This window comes from Nilaparvata lugens, chromosome 6 (assembly GCF_014356525.2).
Source record: "Nilaparvata lugens isolate BPH chromosome 6, ASM1435652v1, whole genome shotgun sequence".
NCBI classification, from domain to species: domain Eukaryota; kingdom Metazoa; phylum Arthropoda; class Insecta; order Hemiptera; family Delphacidae; genus Nilaparvata; species Nilaparvata lugens.
Window position 1 is genome coordinate 27,662,198 of NC_052509.1, and position 26,035 is coordinate 27,688,232.

General features: G+C 34.4%; 1 protein-coding gene across 1 annotated transcript in view; it reads left to right on the forward strand.

Annotated features, from left to right (window-relative positions):
- The window catches only part of LOC111062323 (ATP-dependent DNA helicase Q4), a gene marked incomplete at its 3' end in the record, with an annotated part of 54,924 nt that overhangs the window by 17,546 nt on the left and 11,343 nt on the right, over window positions 1-26,035 (forward strand). Inside the window, 5 exon segments of the mRNA XM_039430581.1 lie at window positions 20,822-20,990; window positions 22,076-22,311; window positions 24,107-24,382; window positions 24,855-25,154; window positions 25,389-25,509. Coding sequence (XP_039286515.1) covers window positions 20,822-20,990; window positions 22,076-22,311; window positions 24,107-24,382; window positions 24,855-25,154; window positions 25,389-25,509 — 1,102 coding nt within the window.

Sequence of the window (26,035 nt, forward strand, 5' to 3'; positions counted from 1 at the left end):
GACGTGCAACTTGAACACTGAACAGTGTTCACGGTTTTTGTCGAAGTCCAATCGTCTCTTTCACATGGTGATCCCGAGCCAGGAACCTCCTTTTGTCACGTCTTCTCCCCTCGAGGCAAGCAGAAACCCGTTTGGATCGAGATACTAGATTTCACATGGTGATTCTACGTCTCTCCGGTCATCACTTTTTCTCAAAATCTATCTTTCTTGGAAATGAAGATAGAAAGATTCTGATTTGGATTTAGCGACCCCAAATTCTTGAAAGCGTAAGTCCCGTTTTCGAAAATATCCGAAAACAAGGAAGTTATGGCTGTTTTTAATAAAGCTTTCTATTATCATATAATTATACGATAAAAACGAATAGGTACTGTACTATACAGTACGTATGTACTGTAGCTATTATAATACAACTTACACTGTATTCGTGTAGGAAATTTGGTGGGATATTTATCTTGATTTCTGAAAATACCCAAAAATAAGGGAGTAAGATAAATTTGAAAAACCAACTTTTTCCTGCCGATTGACAAAACAGATTAAAAATTGTTCTAAGACATGTTATGTATTGAACTAAAAACGTGTAACAGATATCCAGATTCAAGCTATCAAGCTTTTCATAAATTTATTTGTCTCCCCATGGAAGTAAGTTTGCGCCCAACGTTTTCACTTAAACATTTCTGTGATAATTATTAAATTATGATAGAACACATTATCATATTGATCTTCTAAATCCAGTTACATGGATATCGATTCCCGTAAAATTGATTTTTACCGTTCTAAAAATTCTACCAGGTTCAGCGCAACTTGTTAAATATCATTATGTTTGATTCAACAGAATTCATAAGAACGGCAAAAAATCGAACAACAAAAAAGCTGAAGTTTGTGTCGACGGTATACGACATTGAAAGCAAAAGCTCGCGCTTGGTCCATAGTTTTACGACTGAGGATTCAGCTCAGCGACTAAAATCGAAAAGCCATAATTATGTTAATCAATATTCATATAATAATACAAAGTATAGAACTGCTTTTTACTATGATACAAGGTTTTCATTCTTTAATAAAAATAAAACGAGATTCCGGTGTCAAAAGCATCAAAGTCGCCAGGCTGGTCTGGACTATTCATGACTTTCTCAGTATGCATTATCCACTCAGCACTTCTAATTAACACCTTTTTACAAGGGAAAGATATAGTAAGTTATATAAAATCCAGAAGAATTAGCTGGCTAGGTCATGTACAGAGAATGGAGGAGAACAGAATGCAGAGACAGATGCTTTCTGGGAGAATGGAAGGAACGAGAAGAAGAGGCCGCCCTAGAACACGCTGGCTGCAAGATGTGGAGAAAGATCTGACACGCTTAGGAGTGAGGAATTGGAAGAGGCAGGCATGTCAGAGAGATGATTGGAGGCGAATAGTTGAGGAGGCCAAGGTCCACGCAGGGCTGTAGCGCTTCGTAAGTAAGTTCTAATACAAACACAGACATTGTTTCGTTTTAGTTGGAATGGAATGACATTTTTTATTCTTTCAGTTCCTATTTCTCATAGATCGATTCAGATCACCACAATGTTTATACTGTTTGTTCATTTTTTTTATTCCATTATATTTCTTGTACAAATTTCAATTCCAAAGAGCACTTCATCATTAACTAGCAAAATAATTAGGAATGATTCGATTAATTATTATGGTTCAAGAAACGAAAAAAAATTGATATGAAATTCTATTTTGATAATTCAAAAATTGTGATATTCAATAGTGGAGGGATGGAGAGAGCATTGGAAATTGGAGAAGGAAAAATAGAGGAAGTAGATCACTTCATTTACCGGGGCGAAATTACGAGGAGAGCTGCGATAGGCTGGTCTATGTTCAAAAAGTATAACTAACTACTAAGTTCTAGAATCGGTATGGATAGCAAGAGGAAGTTGGTACGGACAAATATTCTGCCAGCAATGCTGTATGGCAGCGAAACGTACACTCAACGAAAAATCATTAGAAAACTCAGAACTACTGTGAGAGAGATGAAGAGAATTATGTTAGGCGTGAAGCGAACAGGCAGAAAAAAATCTTGGATAAGAAGTCAAACAAGACAAACAAGAATGGAAGATGTGGCAAAGATAATAATAGAGAGAACATGGAATTGGGCTGGCAAATTGTAAGGACAACTGATGGAAGATGGGCAAAGAGGATCTTCGACTGGTATCCACTCACCTTCAGAAGAAGCAGAAGACGGCCTCCTTATAAATGGGACCAAGAATTTAGAAGAGTGTGCGGCGGAGCAACGTGTTGCAAGATAACGGAAGGAGTGGGATCGATTGAAGAATGTTTTCAAGGAAGTATGGCTCTACAATGATTGAAAAATCTACTCGAATGGAAAAAAGAAGAAACTAAACTCATTTTATCATTATGCTAGTCCAGTCACTATATACATTGGTGCTTGCAATATATACACTAGATACAGGTGGCCCAAAAAGCTCGTATCTTCAGTTAATTTTCCAGTTTTCAGCTATTTCCGCCAAATCCGTTATATTAATCGGACAGAAATATTTAATACCGCCTTTTTCTAGATTAAAAAATTCTGAATAAAATGATATCATTCGGCACTCTCTCTCTAATGAGTACTGAATTATAATTTTTCAAATATGAGTGAGATTTAAAGAAAAAAATCAATTTTTATGAATTCTAGTTTTTGATCAACAATATCTTCCTATTGTTACCATTTAGATGTTTAATTCAAAATCCCTCTGGGCATATTTTTGTGCTCTACAATCTGAGATCAGGTAGAGCGCTCTATCTCATATAGATTTACAGGCACACCTGACAACAATGCTCCTTGTATTGTGAAAAACTCTTCATTTTTAGCTTCAACCATCATCACCAACTAAATTGTCGTCATATTGATATTTCGCACAATGGTATAAGTTCATTAGATTATGTTCTATGAGAATCACCCGTTAGATGCACTTCATTACTATACATACAATACTACAGTATTTCCTAGTAAAGAGGCGCGCATAAGGACACCTCAAGGATCAAAATTTCAAACAAAACTTTTGACACAATACTCGGATCTCATTGTACTACACTTTATTCTTTTCAGCTTGTCAATGCGGTTCAAAATGTATAAGTGAAATTTGGTCGAAAAATGGAAAATTTATTGTTGAGAGTACTTCAACCCGCATTTCATTATACAGAAAAATGACCTTTTTCTATATTCAAAGCTATCTCGGTAACCAGTTATGTCATTCAAGATGGATTTTAGGCAGCTAAGCTCGTAGAGCATGAATTTATCTACAATTTGGAATCAATCTTGAGTTTATATGATATATCAGACTCGTTTTAGAAACTCTTAATTAACAGTGGAATCACGAAAAAAAAATCGCCATTTTAAAAATCTACTGTAACTTTCAAATGATATTGGAATCGAAAGTATTATTAATCTATTGGAGTGGGAAGAGGAGGAAGATTTTTATATCCTCCCAAGATTTGGAAATTTTATCTTAGGTATTTCACAAGATATGCAGCTTTGAATATAGAAATTGGCCATTTTTCTGTATTGGAATATGGGCTTGAGTGCACTCAACAAAACATTTTTCATTTTTAGACCGAATTTGACTTATGCAGGGTGTCCACTGAATTAGGCTCAGAAAATTCCCGTATATTTCACGATTTTCCCCGTTTTCCTCACTGGTTAAAACACATGATTAATATGTAAAAATATAGGTTGTTGTTTTATGGGGTTACTTAGAAGTGGGGTCAATTTGGAAAAATATATATTTAAAAAAAGATTTGTACTGGTGTTTATGAGAAACAATAAATTCTATTCTATTCTATATAATATTCTTAAATAACAATTTCAAAAGTGCACAATTATGTTTTTCATCAAAATGTAGCACCATTATATGATTATAACTATTTCGAATAATAAAAAAAGGCAATTTAGATTCAATTCATTTTATTCAAAAAACTTTATACATTACATAGTATGTAAAAACAAAGACGATACATTAGTTTGTAACATTAATATGAAAAACAAGTAAAAAGTAAATGAATAACTCCATGCTTGGACGACAAGTCCGTGTGCATGGAGGAGTCTTCTGACAATCGATAAGAAAAATTATAACTATACTTTAATGACACTAGATACAATAAAAAATCTAGTAACTAAAAACTTAATAATAGAATAAGAAATTGAAAATTATTTGATGTATCGATTAAATGGTTTATTAATTTTGTAAGTTAAGATTTCTAAGATTGATACTCGTTGCAGCACACAAACCTCTGGTTTTGCTGGCAACGCCTATAAGCTAATTTTGAGAAGAATTATTATTTATTTCATGTTAATGTTTAAATTAAGTTTTTAATTGTGTTTTGTTTTGAAAAATTGTATTGTATTATGGCAAATAAAGAATTTGAATTGAATAAGCAAAAAATAAGGTTCAACTAAGTGACGAACGAAAAAAAAATATTAAATTAATTTGCGGCATTTAAGGTATCATACAATCAAAATATAAATAAAAAGTACAGTATCTGTGGTTGAAGGAGAAGAAAAAACTGAACAACCCCAATTATAGGTAAGGACGAACTATTAGGACGGGCTATTACAGCTAGACATAAGGAGACCGCAACAGAGCCTCTGCAGCCGCCGGGCCAATACTGAGAAGCCACCTGCTCACTCCACGCTTATAGATGGCGATGCTACACCCCTCACCAATTTATAGAATTTCCCTCTGGGCGTATTTTTGTGCTCTACAATCTGAGATCAGGTAGATTCAATCTCATATAGATTTACAGGCACACCTGACAACAATGCTCCTTGTATTGTGAAAAACTCCTCATTTTTAGCTTCAACCATCATCACCAACTAAATTGTCGTCACATTGATATTTCGCACAATGATATAAGTTCATTAGATTATGTTCTATGAGAATCACCCGTTAGATGCACTTCATTTCAGTATTTCCTAGTAAAGAGGCTCGCATAAGGATACCTCAAGGATCAAAATTTCAAACAAAACTTTTGACACAATACTCAGATTCCATCGTACTACACTCCATTCTTCTCGGCTCGTCAAGGCGGTCCAAAATCATGCATCATAACAGGGTGTCCACGCGGCGGGGAAATCCGGGAATTGTACGTGAATTTCATTTAGGCGGGAAATGTACGGGAATTTTGTCGAGATACGGGAATTTTTTGACACGTCCGTCAACTAGCTAATTGTATATTAATTGAGGGCAGAGTTGAAATTTAGCCAGTGGATGAGTGGTTCATTAGTGATGATCCAGGTTGGTGTATCGATACGGCGTTTTATCGGTGCCGTGTATCGATAGGCTCTATCGAACGAGGAGGTTTCTTTCGATATTCATTAGGTATGTCCACTCATGCCGAACCGAACCTCGAACAGCGCAGCGAACCGTGCAATTCGCTGCGCAGCGCGCCGTGCAGCGAACCGCTCAGCGAATTCAAACAATAAAATGCTGTCCAGTGGTGAAACTTTTTCAATTTTAATAATGAAACATCTGTACTGTTGATTTATTTTACTAATTTCGGCTTCAAATCATCAGTTTCCCTAGTGTCAATGATATTTGAAATAATTTCAAGACCTAATAATGTTCCAATCACTGATTTTCTTCTAAACATGATTAGAATATTATTTGATTTGGATTCTCTTATCATACTTTCTTGTGAATCAATAATTGATCATCCATTGAATCGATAGGTACTAAATAAATTAAAACCAATTGGAGAATTCAATCAAACAGGCTCTAGGATATTAAAATATATTTGGTAACAAAAGTATCTAGAGTAGTTATAATAACCTATCACGAAAAATTAATATTATCCACCTTGCTTATCCGGTTTTGATGAGGGTCATTTCATAGAAGCAACATATTGAATAAACTGTTTTCATCTGCTGAAAATTTCGAAAAGATAGGTCTGGAAAATGGATAAATAAATAATTATTATTAGCACCACTGATAAAATGTCTGGTCAGAAACCATCACCAATATTCACACAACATATTCCCAAAGTTTCATAGAATAGAATAGAAAAACGTTTATTGAATAAATAAGCTACCTTCAGCGAACCTCAAAGAGGCTGCTTGACAAGGTACCATACCATTTACAAAACATGTAAATTCAACTCTTTTCTGTATAGGGCTACTTGTAATATAAATATAAAGAAAAATAAAAATCTCATTACCCTTTTTGAAATATTCTATCACAACATGTTTCGGACATTGATGCCATTTTCCTTGGCAACATGGAAACATGTTGTGATAGAATATTTCAAAAAGGGTACTGAGATTTTTATTTTTCTTTATATGTAAATTCAAATATAAATATACATATATCAGTGAACGTTATGTTCACTTAACAATTAAATTCACTTATCATTTTATTACACTGTTAAATTTTCTTACAGAATTTACTTAACAGTTAAAATTATCATGATATTAATTAATTGTTAGCTCAGCTCTCAAAAATCTCAAAATTGTTATAATATTTAGTCAACCTGAACTTACATACAACAAATAAAACAGAATGAATTACAACAATACAATACATTAATAGATTGGAAACACTTGAAAACTTACATTAGAAATGGGGAAATTTTCGGAGACTGTGTCTCCTTTCTCAAGTTATATATATATATATTAAAACAGGAGACACAAGACAGAAATAGATTGAAAACACTTAAAAACTTACATTAGAAATGGGGAAATTTTCGGAGACTGTGTCTCCTTTCTCAACGACTCTGTGCTCGGTTGAGAAAGGTGACACAGTCTCCTAAAATTTCCCCATTTCTAGTGTAAGTTTTTAAGTGTTTTCAATCTATTTCTGTCTTGTGTCTCCTGTTTTAATATATATATATAACTTGAGAAAGGAGACACAGTCTCCGAAAATTTCCCCATTTCTAATGTAAGTTTTTAAGTGTTTTCAATCTATTTATATCGTGTCTCCTGTTTTAATTTATATATATATAGATAATTTTTTCAGCCCCTTTCTTGTTTAAGTCATTAAGTCATGTCACTGATAGACTGACTGACGCACTGTACAGTCGGCCGAAAACGCTGTGGGGTGTCGTGCAGAGTCACTTCCTCTGTAAACAAAGCCATAAAGCAATTGGTTGATTTCAGCTGATCTATATCAGCTAGTGTTTTTAATGGTGAAGGAGCCCTACCTGTGCTGACGTCACACTAATTCACTATGACTAGGTAGTGACAGATGACTATGGCTATGATAGGTAGTGGCAGAGTACAGTTCAGTAGCCTACTGTTCTGAATGTTGCAAATCGATGGAAATAGCACTCCCTTATTCCTTGATAAAAACTTTATTATTGACTAGCAGGTAACCCGTGCTCTGCAAGGGTCTATTTTAAAACTTGACTTAATGGAAATTTGAAGAATTTAAAACAGGCCTATAACCATCCTCGGTTAATTAAGAGACTATATGCAAAATTTCAAGTTGATCAGTCCAGTAGTTCAGACGTGATGATACGTCAAACATAATTTTCCTATCCCGTACTAATATAAGCCAGTTCTTTACTTTATTATAGTATAGATTGGTGAGCCTAAAAAGGTCCTATCCACCTAAGTAATTTTTATTGGGTTGCCAAACCACCTTTTGGGGGAAATTATTCAACTCTACCCACTTTTTCGTGAAATAACAATTAGCAATGTTCTTACCTACAAAAATCGATGGCAAGTGGAAAATATTTATAAAGGTATCACTTTTTGTGAGTTATTATATGCTGTAGTATTTATTAAAATAAATAGGATATGAAAATTACAGAATCTATTCCAGTCAACTTATGGTTAGTTGGTGAAATTAATTATTAGTTCAAAAATAACAAAATGAACATAATTCTAAAAGGGAATAATTGTCATGATACTGAGTTCTTAGTCAACAATATTTTAATATTGAAATTTATCCAGTCATTAATTTTTCAGAAATTATTTATGACAATGAATTGTTCAAAATATAGATTATGAGAAGAGGCCTGTACTGTATTAATGTTCGCGAAAGTATTCACATGTTTTCCACTTGTGATGGATAGCCAAAATTGGACCGCAAGCTGCACGGCCAATTTTAATCGAGCGCTCTGATTGGCTGAAAAGTTCATCGTTCGGCGAACGGCGTGGAGAACGGTTAAAAGAGTGGCTAGTGGGACGACGAACGGTTCAGAGAACTGCGCGGCGGTTGTTTAACAGCTGAGTGTTAACATTATGAAACATATGGCCAATGTTCGCTGCACGGCAGATTGTACGATTCCCTACGCTGTTCGAGGTTCGGTTCGGCATGTGTGGAAATACCTTTATATCCATTTGAAGTATAGTTCCATATCTGGTGTAGGTATTATCGATGTTGAAATTATTGATAGTAAATCAAATCACACATATGTTTTTCAGAACCTAAAATGTTCTGTTTAATATTAGTCCAGTCAATAAAGACATGAAAAAGGGGGTGTGCTTTCAATATAATATTGTAGCTCTGATTTTTCAATAATATATTGTTTGGATACATAAGAGAAGTCCAGAACCAATTTTTGCATGTAAATTTCCTTGTGCTAGATACAGAATGGCCCAAACACATCGTATTTTCGGTTCATTTTCTAGTTTTCAGCTTATTTCCGCCAAATCCAGTCGTCGGACAGTTAAATTTGCTCTAGACTTTTTTCAGATTATAAAATTCTGAATAACACTAAATCACTTGGAGCTCTCTATATCTAATGTGTTCTGAGCTACAAAAACGAGTAAAATTTCAACAAAATAATAAATTTTAGTTTTCAATCAACAATATCTTCTGTTTGCCACAATTCAAATGTATAATTAAAATCCCTTTGGGCGTAATTTTGTGCGCTCTTTGGTTTCAGAAACCGCTCTTCAACCTGAAACCAAAGAGCGCACAAAATTACGCCCAGAGGGATTTTGAATTATAAATTTAAATTGTGGCAATTGGAAGATATTGGAAATTTTGCAGGAAAAATTAGTTCTAGACTTCTATAATGTACCCAAACAATATATTGAAAAATCAGAACTACAATATACAGTATATTGCAAATACCAATGTATAAACCGGTAGTAACTGGACTATAATGTTTTAAAGGGTAATGGGTAGGTTAGGGAGTTTCGTTTTTTCTTCTTAGTAATCACTTAGTAATCGACTTTCAGTCCTAATCGGGCAGCCGATGAGAAAGCATCTAGTTTCGAGTAGCTTATCGTTATCTTTCTAACCAGCAGGCGTTTGCTTCACCGTGCTTTAACGTGGTCGTTAACAATTTAACAGATTTCAATTTTCAGTTGTTAATAATTTCAGTTTGTTATATTACATTCTCAATTTCTGGTTTGTGTGCATTTAAAATCATGGATACGTGCAAAAAGTCCAACAGTGCAGTTCCAGCAAAGGATAGTTTTAAATGTACTGGTAATGGGTGTAATAGTTCTTTCCACCCAACTTGCGTTGATTCTACTTTAAGTGATCCTAATAAAAAATCAAGTTAACGAAAAAATTGGAAGTGCGACAAATGTTCTACCCGTCTTGATTCCGAAACAGACGATTCAAATTCTCTCACGGAACTAATTAAGGCTTTTCGGAAAGAGAACAATGACAAACTAGATAAAATAAACAAAACATTAAATACGGTGGTTAGTGACATCAGTGACTTGAAAGCTAAATACAGTAATATTGAAACTAATTGCATTGAAAACATTACTAACATTAATAAAATAATACTAGAAAATACGCGCCTATCCAACGAAGTGAAAGTATTAAAGCAAGATATCGCAGATTTACAGCAGCAAACTTATTATTATTATTAACATATTTGGTTGCCATGGAAAAAATTTTAATGTGAAATTTTCAGTTCAATACTATCATCAAAATATTTATAGTTCTGCTTTTTAAATGAGATTTTGTGTTTGAAAATAGTTTTCTTGATTTTAAAATTTTTAAAATAGAAACTCAGGAAGTGAAAGTGCAAATTTTTAGTGAGAAAACATGAAGAACCCAATACATAACCTATAAACTTGAGTGTTGATAGGAAATGACATTGGGTAATACGACAAGGCAGAACATCCGAAAGGATCTCTCTGCCGATAAAAGCCATAAGAATAAATAAATAAAATAAGCAGCAAACTAGGAAGAACAATATAATAATCTCCGGTGTACCTAGTACTAAAGGTGAAAATATTCTTAACATATTGCAAAAGCTTGCATTCCTACTCAACGTGAAATTCGAAAGATACGACGTTTCAGCATGTCATAGATTGCCTATCAGAAACAAAAACAATAGTAATCCGCTTACAATAGTAGTAAACTTTGTGTCCCGCCTAACAAAGGGAGAGTGAATTTCGCGAGAAGAGATAGAAAATCTCTCTTCGCCAGTGAGCTCAATAATCGCTTTCCCGATCACCAAATATATATCAACGAGCATCTGGCGCAACACACAAGCGCAATTTTCAATAAAGCCGGAGCTCACATGAGGAATGGAGACTTGGCGGCCGTCTGGGTCAGCGAGGGTAGAGTCCTAGCCAGGAAGAGCTAAACCAGTCCATTATTCCGAATTACATCACTGGACCAACTGGAGGAGAGGATGATGGCCTCTCAAAATCCAAAACCGACCGGTGAAGACAACAACGACGGTGAGACTAACAATGACGGTGAGGCCGACAATGACGGTAAGGGCAGCAAAAACGGCGACGGTGGAAGCAGTGAGTGAGTAAGTGAACAGTGAATTATATTCGACTTTAATGTTCCCCTCATCATTCTTTTTCACAATTTTATCCTGTCGCCCGCTTCCTTGTCTTCTTCCTAGCCCATTTTAACGAATTTATTATTTTTATTATAAGCTGGAAAGTAGAAATAGGAAGAGTTTTCTTTCTTTTGAACAACAAGCAATCAAACAAACAGTAAATAAGTACCGTACCCAAATTATATCCTCAATGTACTTTTGATTTCACCAGTTCTCAAATTTATCTCTTGAAATACCCTGGATGAACACGATGTAAAGCACCTTTCGATTTTACAACAAATATATAACATTAAAATTTTTCAAAATAACATACTTCTCATCAAACAAATTAAAGTCAAGGATAATGTAATCTTTCTAGAGTTGCAAGTGAGATACTGTATATCTGAGAAATGAATGCTATGTTATGACTTCGATTAGTTTCACTCACGCTATTCTAACTTTGTATGAATATTTTTTTTTCCTTGAATATGAACATTCTTCTCTACAGCTACCTATTACAATTATTATATTAACATTATTTATGTCACACGATTTATTTATTTATTGTCTAGAGTAAACAATACAGTAGTCGCAAAAGGAAAACAGGCTATTGCCCAAAACTTCTTCAATTATTAATTAACTTCTCCCCCTATCTCTGCTTTCTATCGACCACACAACTCATTCCCTTTACCAATCCTCATATTTGATATTTCATTTTTTCCCCACGATAATATTGTGCCTCTAATAAACACTTTTGATGAGGAAAGATATGCTAATTGCTTCCTACATTCATAGAAAAGGACTTGTTCGTGTTAAAGACTTTATATCTTCATTATATTCTAATTGATCATCTAATATAATATTAATAATATTATATTCTAATTGATTGTCCCACATTTTCAAGTAATTATTCTAACAGCAACTCTATTTCTAAATTAAGCAGATTACTATAACAATGCGCTATACAATATAACCAGCTATATAGGGGATCCAAATTGGAATAAATTTTCATACGCTAATTACTACAGTTAGTTTCTTTATTTATTTTTTTCCAATTATAAAGAATTTTTGTCTTATTCTCTCCTTCATATTATAAATATATATATATATTTTTTTCTCTTACCATATTATGTATGCTACAATGTTCTTCATGAATAATAATATTGTTTCCCATTTTTATAATACTTTAAACATAGGGCAAAGCTCTGAGATGCCCAACTTTTAATATTACAAGTCTCTATTATCTCATTATAAACTCACTATTCAGCTGGTACCGATTATCTCACTATACAGTATAATAAATGAGATTACATTTATACAGGGTGATTCATAATTATGGTAAAATAATTTAATACGTGATAGTAGAGGTAAAAATAAGAAAAAAGTTCCTATAAACATATATCCATAAACGCTTCATTAGCGAGCTATACAGGATGAAAGATTTCGCCCCGGAATTCAGTTCCTCTGGTGAAATACACCGATGCTGAATTTTTTGGGGACTAGTTTTTGAAAAACTTATGGTGGATTCATATGGAAAAATGTCTGAAAAATTGAATAAAACTAGTCCGGAAGCTGTAGTGTGAGTAGTTTTCGAGAAAAAAGTTGAAATATGCAAAACATCTAAGTAGAAAAACACAGACTTCTAAGTTTGATGCCCAATAACTTTCTTTAATGACCAGTAAACAAATAATTTTTCTCAATACAAATTGAAGAGAATTTAATTCTGAAAAGAATCATGTAAGCTGTGTAAACTCAATTTGAATAAAAGTTCAATAAAATGTATTCTTATGTAGTACATTACACCACAAAAATTTGCTGTTTCATGAGGAGAGAACTAATAACTCATAGGTTGTAGCTGATTGCAAATAAAATATTTGGTTTTTTATTGAGAGTTTTATTTTTATATGAAAGTAACATATCTAAATGACATTAAACTTATACCAAAAGATTAAAGACGATGTCCAAAGTGACCTCCGTTGTTCTTAATGCATATGTTCAGACTTCTTCTCATGGATTGTCGGACCCGTTCAAATATTTCAGGAGTCTGCTTTATCATTTCTATTCCATTCAAAATCCTTAATCGGATTTATTCAATGATATCAATCGGAGTATTGTAAACTAAGGTTTTCAAGTGTTCCCAAGATAAAAATTCAAAGGATTTAAGTGTGGTGACCTAGCTGGCCATGGTACTGGCCCACCTCTGCCTATCCATTGATTTGGAAAGCTGTGATTCAGGTGTTCACGAACAGCAACACTGAAGTGTGCTGGAGCTCCATCTTGCATAAACCAAATGTTTTGGTGCAACTGAAGAGGTACATCTTCAAGTAAGATAAATAGCTCCTCTCTCAAAAAGTTTAAGTAGATTATGCCATTAAACCTGCGAGGAAGCTCGAACAGAAGTAGATGATCTCTATGATTCCTGCCCAAATGTTTTCTGAAAACTGATGTTGTGGACGATTAGGATTGATGGCATGAGGATTCTCAGCTGCCCAAATATGTTGGTTGTGGACGTTAACGATAGCTGTTCTTGTAAAGTGTGCCTCGTCAGTAAATAGAATGGTTGTTGAAAAGTGTGGGTTAACAAGTTTTTTCTAAAAACCATCGGCAAATGCCAGCACGGGGAATACAGTCTTGTGGCAATAGAGTATGAACTTTCTGGAGGTGGTATGGATGTTATTGTTGCTCTTTTAGTATCCTCCAAATAATAGATTGATTGACATAAAACTGCACTAACAATTCTCTCCTGCTCTTCTCTGGATGTTCATAAATTTCATGAAGAACTTCTAACTCAACAGTCATAGTAGATCGTGGTCTGCCTGCATAAATGGGCTCTTTGGACATCAAAGAGCCTGTTTCTGACAGACGTTGATGAATAGTGGCCAAAAATCTTGAACTTGGACATACTCGGTTAGGAAAGTTCTCTTGATACAAACGTTGTGCTTCAGCACTACAGTATTACAGTGTCCCATCCCATACATTAAATGCATGTCAGCTGATTCGGAGTATGAATAATGTCTGAAATTACCTGCCATTTTTCAAAAATCTAACACTTAACACAAAAGCAAAGTGAAATGGTTACAAATAACTGGTTAATAGATTAAACAAAATACACAGCGCGGCTATAGTAAGCCTATCTTACAGTTTGTTGTTTTGTGCAACAGTGAGCAAAAATATTTCTGAAAATAATTCTCAGCTGATAATTTCTTTCAAATATTCTCTTATTTAGAACAAAATGAATCAGCTGTTTCGGAACAGCTGTTATTTGAATGCATGTTTTATTTGCAATCAGCTACAACCTATAAGAGTTATTAGTTCTCTCATAAGACAGCAAATTTTTGTGGTGTAATGAACTACATAAGAATACATTTTATTTAACTTTTATTCAAATTTAGTTCACACAGCTTACAAGATTCTTTTCAGAATTAAATTCTCTACAATTTTTATTGCAAAAAAATTATTCGTTTACTGGAATTCATTGAAGAAAGTTATTGGGCATCAAACTTAGAAGTCTGTGTTTTTCTACTTAGATGTTTTGCATATTTCAACTTTTTTCTCGAAAACTACTCACACTACAGCTTCCGGACTAGTTTTATTCAATTTTTCAGACATTTTCCCATATGAATCCACCATAAGTTTTTCAAAAACTAGTCCCCAAACAATTCAGCATCGGTGTATTTCACCAGAGGAACTGAATTCCGGGCGAAATCTTTCATCCTGTATAGCTCGTTAATGAAGCGTTTATGGATTTATGTTTATAGGAACTTTTTTTCTTATTTTTACCTCTACTATCACGTATTAAATTATTTTACCATAATTATGAATCATCCTGTATATAATGTGTTTATATAAATTTTATATCTAGTTCATAATCGTCTTTTACACATTTTCGTCCTCTTCAAAAATAAATTCCAGAGTTGATTCTTGATATTTACTGTATACATTGTGTTACTGCCAAAAAAAAAATTTTTTTTGTTTATTCAACAAATGAATATAAGAACAAACAATGTTAAAGAAGGACTGAGCTCGCACTTGAGAGATATTATGATTTTTCTGGTTAGGTTCTAATTTTATTGCTATTTTCATCTTTTAACTTATCGTACTAATTTATCCATTACTATCCCAGTTTTCACTACCATTCCTATGATTCATATTTATACTGAATGTAAAGCTCATTATATAATTAAATCTCTATGTCATATACGCATACTCGAATGCAAATATCAGTATTAGATAATTACTTGTCAGTTTTTCATACTTTAAGCAACATCTCTTTTTCATTCTCAACTTGCACAAGGTGAGGCAAACGTCCGTTACTCATGTTTTTTCTTTGTTTTTTTTTATTTGTAAGATAATGATTCCTACGCAGGATGCTTATGATGTTCCTTTAGTTGAATATTTAACATGTAACGATGTAAGTGACTTTGCAAGTATTGATCATGATAATACTGCGGCGTTTAGGGTGGTTCATCAAAATATTCGTAGTTTTAATAAAAATATTGATTCCTTTTTAGTTTTTTAGTTTTTTGTGCAGTCTTAAACTCAAAATCCATTGTATCATTCTCACCGAGGTCTGGCTTAAAGATGATAGTGACTTAAATAATATTCCAGGCTATACTCTATTCCGATCCTACAACAGTTTGAATAATAGCGACGGAATTGTTATCTACATTGATAGCAGCTTATCAGTTGATTGCAGCCAGCTGATGCTGGGCGGAGTTGCCACAAGCTTATCTCTTACTTTTAGTTGGGAGGGAGTCGAATGCGATCTTTTGGCTGTGTACCGTAGTCCGAATTCCAACTTTCCGATGTTTGTCGGGGGTCTCTCTTCCTACTACAACAACGATACTTTTCGTAATAAATTATGCATGTTTGCAGGAGATATTAATTGCGATCTATTACAAACTAATCCAAATACTTTACGTGATGATTATTTAGATACCCTTTGTGAGGCAAATTTAATTCCTTGCATCGAAAACATAACTAGGCCAGATAGCAATAGCTGTATAGATCATATTTTTCTAAAATTAATAACAACTAAGTTTAGTGCGAAATCTGTTGTGATAGAGTCAGCAGTGACCGACCACTTTGCCACTTGTCTCATTCTCCACTCTCATCAGAGAGAGAGAGAGAGCTGCACAGAGGGAGGTCAAAAGTATGCCCAATTGGGCCAATATTAAAAATGCTATCACAAATCAGAGATGTAGATATGTCAGCAATGAACTTAATTAACACTCTACAAACAATTATCGCATCAAACACTGTAGATATCGTAACCAATGCGAGGATCTCAAGACTTAAACCTTGGATCACACAATCTCTTGTTCACTCAATTCGTAAAAGAGACAAACTCAGGAAGCAGTCCCACAACCAACCTTTCAATATTAATCTAAGAGAAAAATACATCCGCTATAGAAACACCCTCCACTCATCTACTAAGAGAGCAAAATTCATTCACATACTACAAAAATAAATTAGATTCAGCAGAAGGAGATCCCCGAAAATTTTGGTCTGTTGTCAGTGAGGTCTCTGGTCGTCCCAAGACAAAGGATCATTTCCTAATCAGTGCTTTCATTGATGGCGGTCCTATTTCCCCTTCTAGAACAAAAGAAGTCTCTGAAAAATTTAATAGATATTTTGCTTCTGTGGGTGAACATTTGGCAGCAGCAATTCATCCCTCAGGGCCCTCTGAGATTAGAGACTCTGACTACGCCAATGAAGCTGTGTTTGCGCTGCAACCTGTTACCGGGCGTGATCTGCTGAGAGTAGTGGCCGGTAGGAAGGGTTGCTCTGCGGCAGGTTGGGATGCCATCCCTACTCAACTGCTTAAGGAGAGTGTGCATGAGCTACTATTCCCGCTCCTGTATGTGATGAACCTCAGCATTTCATCTGGGAAATTTCCAGAACCATTCAAAATTGCTAAGGTGATTCCCATCTTTAAATCTGGTTCGAAATCCTCTGTTAGTAATTTTAGACCTATTTCTCTTTTGATTGTCTTGGCTAAAATTCTAGAAAAGTGTGTTAAAATTCAGTGATTTTTTAAACGTCAATAACATAATCTCAAACAAACAGTTTGGTTTCAGATGCTCTAAAAATACCTCTGATGCTTTATTTGAAATAACAAAATGTGTAACATCAAAATCAGGAGGTGAGCAAGTACTAATCACATTTTTGGATTTAGCCAAGGCTTTCGACTCAATTGACAGGAGTAAACTTATCACTAAACTTGAAGCAATAGGAGCTGAAGATACCACAATCAACTGGTTCAAAAGCTATCTTGAAAATAGACAACAGAAAGTTTCATTGAATGGGGTGGACAGTGACCTCAAGACAGTGGATTATGGTGTAATCCAGGGGAGTACTTTGGGGCCTTTACTCTTTCTTGTTTATATCAACAACATATCAAGGTTGAACCTACAGGGTCAGTTGTTTCTTTTTGCCGATGATACTGCCCTGGTCTCAGTGGGTTCAACTTGGAATGAATGTTTCAATCAAGCATCCACCGATCTCGTCAAGCTGAAGGACTGGTTTGACAACAATGTCCTGTCAATTAATATTAAAAAAACTAAGTGCCTCCCAGTTTTCCAACGTAACAGCCCAGGACCAATTGAGCTCAGGTTGCATTCATGTGGCAATCCATTGTCTGCTATCTGTGGCTGCCTATTGAACAAGTTGAACAGTATAGGTATCTGGGTATTGTATTCAATCATAAGCTGAGCTGGGGGGCTCATGTGCAGTACCTTAGGCACCGGCTGTGAAAGCTGAACTACGCATTTGGTCAGCTAGGGCAAGTCCTGGGTGCCGGTCACTGTAGGAACGTTTATCATGCTTATTTTCAGTCCCTGCTCGAATATGGCATCTTGGCGTGGGGGGGGGGGGGGTGCCTCATCCAATGTATTGCAGCCCCTTGCAGTTTCACAAAGATCACTCATTAAAACGCTTCTTTTGAAAAATAACAGATACCCTACTCATTTGTTGTTCCTCGAATTTCCAGTTTTGAATATTAAACAGCTCTTCATTAAAAACCTTTTAATTTTTATAAAAAAAAAACCAATTCCCTATTCACAGAAATTCAGCATAATTATCCTAACATAAATAGATTAAATATTAACATCCAAATCCCTCGTCTCGAAAACTCAATGCAATTATCAAACTGTTTCCATTTGGCCCATTGGCTTTATCGTAATGCTCCTCCAGAAATTCTATAAATTGGTGAGGGGTGTAGCATCGCCATCTATAAGCGTGGAGTGAGCAGGTGGCTTCTCAGTATTGGCCCGGCGGCTGCAGAGGCTCTGTTGCGGTCTCCTTATGTCTAGCTGTAATAGCCCGTCCTAATAGTTCGTCCTTACCTATAATTGGGGTTGTTCAGTTTTTTCTTCTCCTTCAACCACAGATACTGTACTTTTTACTTATATTTTGATTGTATGATACCTTAAATGCCGCAAATTAATTTAATTTTTTTTTTTCGTTCGTCACTTAGTTGAACCTTATTTTTTGCTTATTCAATTCAAATTCTTTATTTGCCATAATACAATACAATTTTTTCAAAACAAAACACAATTAAAAACTTAATTTAAACATTAACATGAAATAAATAATAATTCTTCTCAAAATTAGCTTATAGGCGTTGCCAGCAAAACCAGAGGTTTGTGTGCTGCAACGAGTATCAATCTTAGAAATCTTAACTTACATTATTAATAAACCATTTAATCGATACATCAAATAATTTTCAATTTCTTATTCTATTATTAAGTTTTTAGTTACTAGATTTTTTATTGTATCTAGTGTCATTAAAGTATAGTTATAATTTTTCTTATCGATTGTCAGAAGACTCCTCCATGCACACGGACTTGTCGTCCAAGCATGGAGTTATTCATTTACTTTTTACTTGTTTTTCATATTAATGTTACAAACTAATGTATCGTCTTTGTTTTTACATACTATGTAATGTATAAAGTTTTTTGAATAAAATGAATTGAATCTAAATTGCCTTTTTTATTATTCGAAATAGTTATAATCATATAATGGTGCTACATTTTGATGAAAAACATAATTGTGCACTTTTGAAATTGTTATTTAAGAATATTATATAGAATAGAATAGAATTTATTGTTTCTCATAAACACCAGTACAAATCTTTTTTTAAATATATATTTTTCCAAATTGACCCCACTTCTAAGTAACCCCATAAAACAACAACCTATATTTTTACATATTAATCATGTGTTTTAACCAGTGAGGAAAACGGGGAAAATCGTGAAATATACGGGAATTTTCTGAGCCTAATTCAGTGGACACCCTGCATAAGTCAAATTCGGTCCAAAAATGAAAAATGTTTTGTTGAGTGCACTCAAGCCCATATTCCAATACAGAAAAATGGCCAATTTCTATATTCAAAGCTGCATATCTTGTGAAATACCTAAGATAAAATTTCCAAATCTTGGGAGGATATAAAAATCTTCCTCCTCTTCCCACTCCAATAAATTAATAATACTTTCGATTCCAATATCATTTGAAAGTTACAGTAGATTTTTAAAATGGCGATTTTTTTTTCGTGATTCCACTGTTAATTAAGAGTTTCTAAAACGAGTCTGATATATCATATAAACTCAAGATTGATTCCAAATTGTAGATAAATTCATGCTCTACGAGTTTAGCTGCCTAAAATCCATCTTGAATCACATAACTGGTTACCGAGATAGCTTTGAATATAGAAAAAGGTCATTTTTCTGTATAATGAAATGCGGGTTGAAGTACTCTCAACAATAAATTTTCCATTTTTCGACCAAATTTCACTGATACATAATTTTGAACCGCCTCGACAGGCCAAAAAGAATGAAGTGTAGTACAATGAGATCCGAGTATTGTGTCAAAAGTTATGAATGTTTGAAATTTTGATCCTTGAGGTGTCCTTATGCGCGCCTCTCCTCTAGGAAATACTGAGATAAAGTGCATCTAACGGGTGATTCTCATAGAACATAATCTAATAAACTTATATCATTGTGCGAAATATCAATGTCAATATGAATTGTGAAAATGAATTGAAAATACGAGCTTTTTGGTCATCCTGTATCTAGCACAAGGAAATTTAGCTTGAAGAAATTGGTTCTGGACTTCTCTGATGTATCCAAATAATATTTTAAAAAATCAGAACTACAATATACAAGCACAATATGTATATCACAAACACACCCCCTTTTTATGTCTATATTGACTGGACTAATGAAGGATACCCCAGCAAACGCTGACTATTGCATAGCCTACATAACATTGTTTGTATATGATTTATGAAACTTGTATTCATGTAATTAAAAATATGAAATAAGAGTTAATTATTCAATAATGAGACAATCATTTAGTCTTATCAATTTTTAATGCAAACAATAAATCAGATCATTTATTGTAGAAAAATATATCTAAGGCAGGGTTTACATCGGCGCGATACGCAATATATCTTTCGCAACACGCACATACAGATACTCGAAATGTAGAGGAACGCGGTTCATTCAGACTCAAGAGTACAGAAGAGCTCGCACCGAGTGCTGCATGCTAGCGGTACACGTGATAATTTGCATACTATACTGGAGCGAGTTCACATTGAACTGTTTAGATTCATAAATGAATAATGACTCTTTGTTCTCCACATTCTTATCGCAGAGTACACGACAAATCGAATGCAGTATGATCCTTCCTTTCTATTTATCTTCAAGATAAATATTTCTCTTTTCTCTGCAATATATCGCATATTGTGCTGATGTGAACGCCGCCTCACAGTATACTGTTTACTAAGATTTCGACAATTAAGAGCGTTATCAGATAATTAGAGTATATGCGAGTAAAACAGTTTAGTTTGTAAGAACGTTTTTTTAACTCAATTATTTTCAATCGCATATCACTGCTAAAATTACTGAGCAACTTTAATTTATTTGATTGTTTCACTTTCTCAACGTTTAAGGAAGACTTGCACTGTTATTTGTGCCATGAATTTCAATGTACTGAATTGATTGAATTTCAATTAAATTTCTATGTATTGTAAATATCTATTTGAAGCAATTGAAGTGCGATTTAGTTTCACTACATATTCATTGTAATTTCCTTTAGGATCAAGGAACTTCTTCTGCTTCCCAAGAGGGTATAGACGATGAGGCGCCTCAAGAACCTGTTACTGAAGAGAATGCCGAAAATATTGAGAAGAAACCAGTTGGCAAACCTGATGTTAAACAAAGCGCACCACCTCTTTTCAAACTCAATGACGATGGAACCATTCCAGGTAACTTAAATTATATTTTTATACTACTTGTTTTATAATCGATGTTTTGTTTTCGATCTATTTGTTTTGTGTGCTTTTGTTTCCCGTCTCAATTATTTTGTCACACCATGATGTAATAATGGATCACTGAATTGTAGAAGGATGAGTGGTTTAGTGCTCTGTGATTCAGTGTTTAGTGCTGGTGAGTGCTGTAAAAGGGAGAATGCTTTATGAATGGAGGGTCGATTGCAAAATAAAGTTTCCTAATGCTTGAAAATACATATCTGATACTTGATACAATGCATTTTAATTAATGTATTGTATCAAGTATTAGATTGTATTTTACAAAAATATTAAGAAACTTGAAAAATTCACAAAAACATGAATGAATAACCTAAGAATGGTTTTATGGGTCTGGAATCTGGCTCATTCCATAGAGACTGTGATATGAAGTGAAAGTTACAAAATATGGGATGGATGGGAAGGCTGAGATGGGTGTGCAGTTTAGCAAGACGTGTTCGGTTAAAAATGCATTTTCAGAGGCACGGTGAAATTTACTCGTCTGGTAAGGTAATGTAAGAAAAGAATGAGGTGTTTTGGTCACACTCATGTGTGTAGATGTGAGGAGAAAAGTCTGAGATGGAGGGCGCAGGAATTTAGTTGGTATGAAAGGACAAGGAAGACAAAGGATGAGATGGACGTATAAAATGAAATCTGATTATTGAGAGAAAGAGGCTGGAGGAAAGAGGATGGAAAGAATTCCAGGAATTTAGTTGGTATGAAAGGACAAGGGAGACAAAGGATGAGATGGACGTATAAAATGAAATCTGATTATTGAGAGAAAGAGGCTGGAGGAAAGAGGATGGAAAGAACAGGGTGTTATACACAAAATATTGTGTTACGGGAAAGCCGACCGTTCTTTAAGTGAGATTGTAACAAAGTCAAAGGAAGAAGAAATGTCGCAATGTATTATATTTTTAATTACAGTATTTCTCCAATTTATTTTAAGTATAAGGTTTTCAATTTCCTTATTTGTATTTCAAATTAATTATTATGTTTTTGGAATTGATGAGATTTATTTTTTCAAACATGTTATTAATTTTTAGATACTCCATTGTCTGTAATGCAAGGACTTGAGCAGTTTGGCCATAGCAGCTTCCGCAGAGGACAAGAGGAGGCAGTGATGCGCATCATGTGTGGCCTCTCAACGCTGGTCACCCTGTCTACAGGCTCCGGCAAGAGTCTCTGCTATCAGCTGCCCGCTTATCTGTTCAGAAAATACTCGAAAGAACCGTGTATAACGCTTGTCATATCACCTCTTATTTCTCTCATGGAGGATCAGGTTAGTTGGTGTTTTTATATTTATTCTATGTTTTCCACGTACCGAAGCTTACAGACAATGTAAGGGGTCAATTAGAATGTTTCAAGGTGAATACTGTAATGCCTTCAAGCTTTTATGGATATAGAGTGGCTATGGTTGAACCTATTATCTCGAGCCTAGGATATGAATAAGGGAATAGAATACAGGATTTTTCTAAATGATGGACCCATTTTCAAAAATTGGTATTTATTAAAGTAAAAAATGGTCAACCTTTATACCAATGGAGAAAGCGTATCTGGTGTTATTGAGTGCACGGCAGCAGTGATACGGTTCCGCAGATCGTGCAGCAGCCGGAGACCATATTGAACTCTTGTAAGGTATTAAAAAAACGTTGAAACTTTCTCTTTCCATTGGTATAAAGGTTGTCCATTTCGCATTTTTACTTTAATGATTACAAAATTATTGAAAATGGGTTCATCATTTAGGAAGACCCTCGCTTTCTCGTGTGTGTGGGGCGAGTTTGGCTACCGCGTTGATGTTTGCCGTGCAGCAGCCGGAGGCCACATTGAACACTTGTAAGGTATTAAAAAACTTTGAAACTATAGGAAATTTGGTTTGTGAATTTCTTATGATAAAATAAAACTGGATGAATGATTAGATGTTTTAATTTGGAGATGACAAAATTGAACTGAGAAAATATTAAATAAACTGATACAATTAATGAACAAACTAATGCAAGTTGAAAACAGGTGGAAAATATCAGATGATTCGCCACAAAACTTTCTCTTTCCATTGGTATAAAGGTTGTCCATTTTGCATTATTACTTTAACACGCGAGTAGTCGCGCCCGCGGCAAATTGCCGCACAATTGTAACTTTTGTATGTATCTTTGGGAATTTTCGTTTTCCAAGGTTGGCAGCTCATGTAATCCTCGCTGTGACTGTCCTGAAGACAACCTTGAACAGTTTGTGGATGACAGAATGAACGTTGACTAATTTCAATATATAGGTATTATCTTCCTATTTTATATCCCATCTTCTGATTTAAACTTTCATTATCTTTTTATTCTATCTAGATGTCGAAAAATGAGTCAAATAAAGAAGGTATATCCATTCCATTCATGAGTAGATTATTTTATCCCATAAAAATGATAAATTCTAACAATAAATATGCAGTATTTATTTTTGGAATCTCCTCCATGTATTATGTTATTATATACTATTAAATAGTATATAATAACATAAAACACGTTGAAAAAGATTTGAAATTAATAAATATTGAAAGAGCATTGTCAAAACCAACTGTTTATAGTCAAGGGAGCCAAAAGGGTGAGTGTGAGCAAAATGCTCACGCGCGACCACTGACGTTCTTCAAGTCCGTGCGACCACTCGCGTGTTAATAAATACCAATTTTTGAAAATGGGTCCATCATTTAGAAAGACCCAGTATTATAATTGGCTTGCTTTTGTCTAGTTTGAGTGTGAATTTAAGTGTTAATTATAATTCATCATCGATCAATCAAATTCAGTGTTAATAGCTCGAAATCTTACAGATATGTATTTGCCTGAGGCTTGGCACTGAGCATTTGCAAGTATTGTACTGTAGAAACTCGATTATCTCAGCTAAATTGCTCGCAGGAAGGTCACATAATCTAGAATCTAAAAGGTCGAATGACATCGAAAACGACCAACACAAACAATTGAAACATTCAAGAATGTTATTGACTTTCAATTTTTCAAATTACATGTACGTATAATAATTGAGTAGGTTGTAATAGTAGATACAAGAGAGTAATTTGTTATTGCAATTCATTTCAGATTGTGACAATGTCAAAAGCTCCAATAAAAATCGGCTGTTTCCACATGAATCAGACAACTAAGCAACGACAGAGCTTTCTAGACTTGCTGAAAACCGGTGACATGGACGTGCTTCTCGTTTCGCCGGAAATGATAGTGTCGAACGACCGACTTCCGGGCGGACTGGGAAAGGTGCTCCAGGATTTGCCACCGATTGCGTTTGTCTGCATTGACGAGGCGCACTGTATCTCACAATGGTCGAGCAACTTCAGACCTTCCTATCTCATGCTGTGTAAGGTAAGAGTCGCTAAATCTGCTCTTCTGCTCTAGTCTGAAAGAAGAGATAGTTTACTTCATATTTCATACTTAGTAATCTAGAAAAAAACTCACACCTCGAGAGCTTGTTTTGATGATATTATTGAAGCATATATATTTCTCAAACTTTTTATTAAACCTACATAGTATTACAGAAGTATAACTTCTCTCCATTCATTCTTGCAATCTTCTTTCTTTTCTATCAAGCAATAGTAGATTGAAGACACATCTCTAAAAATTATCACTAAGGTAAGAGTTTAATACAATTCAGGCAATTTCAGGTATATTCTTGTCATACAATAACAGGTAGATCATCATTTTAGTTTGAATATTTTGAAAATATCTAGTATGTCAGGTGATTTGTGTTTCTATACATTCTTAGAGGACGTCTTGAAGTGAAGTTTTATTGATGTAAATTAAGACTCAAGTTTACCAAATTGAATGTTCTGTGTAGGTACTGAAGGAGCGATTTGGAGTGAAAACGTTTCTGGGTCTGACAGCAACCGCTACACAGATAACGGTATCGGGCATGACTAGTGAGCTCGGCGTACTCGACGGTCACAACGGAATCATCTCTGACGAACCTCTGCCCGAAAATTTGGTTCTGACAATTTCTCATGACGAGGACAAAGACCACGCACTTATTGACCTGTTACAGAGCAATCGGTTCGGAGTACCCAACTCGGTTATTATCTACTGCACCAGACGGGAAGACTGCGAGAGGGTCGCTGTTTACATCAGAACTCGTTTACAGGTATTCAATCCATTCATTTGATGATTATTATTTCATTTATTCATCAATTTATCTGTTAACTTATCAATCTACTATTACTAGCGACAAACATCATAATAAGTTAAGCTGGTGTCGGTTTATTACCGTCAAATAAATATTTTTATCCATATGAATATTTTTTCCAATGTGAAATATCATAATTCCAATTTTTAGTATCATAAACACATACTAAATCAGTTCTACTTCCTTTTTTAGTTTGAAGAAGCTGCAAGAGAATCACATAAAATGAGAGGCAGAATCTCAGTGGTAGCCGAACCTTATCACGCTGGTTTAACAGCCGCCAAAAGGAAGAAGGTGCAGGAATCATTCATGACTGGTAAGTTCTTTCAAATAGTTCAAGTAAGTAGTTTTTCCAAGTTGATAAATATCGTCAATTCAATTTAATCACACATCAATTTATAGAAGTATAAAGGGTCTATATAAAAATACAGTAAACAATAAAAAATTCGGTCATGTCCTTATTTAAAATCTTGTTGAGGCACCATAATCTTTTCAACTGCATAATCGTTTCAATTTAAAATATCATATTTATTAAAAAAAAAACTTTTATCGGATGGGCACCCTAAACTATTGGTCCCGGCCTAAGTATGACAGTCGTGAGGCCCATTGACGTATTAAATAATATATTCAGGCGAATTGGAACTTCCGTCAGGAACTCCCCACCAATAAAAGCCATACGATTATTATGAAAATCTAAATAGATTCTTACTTATTGTATAAAGATATGTATAATGATTACTTCAATTTGTAAAATCTATCATATACAGAATGTTCTGAAAGAAGGTGCCCATAAGTCAGGGCGTGATTCCTCACATCAAAAGAAGAAAAAAAGCTCTAATAGG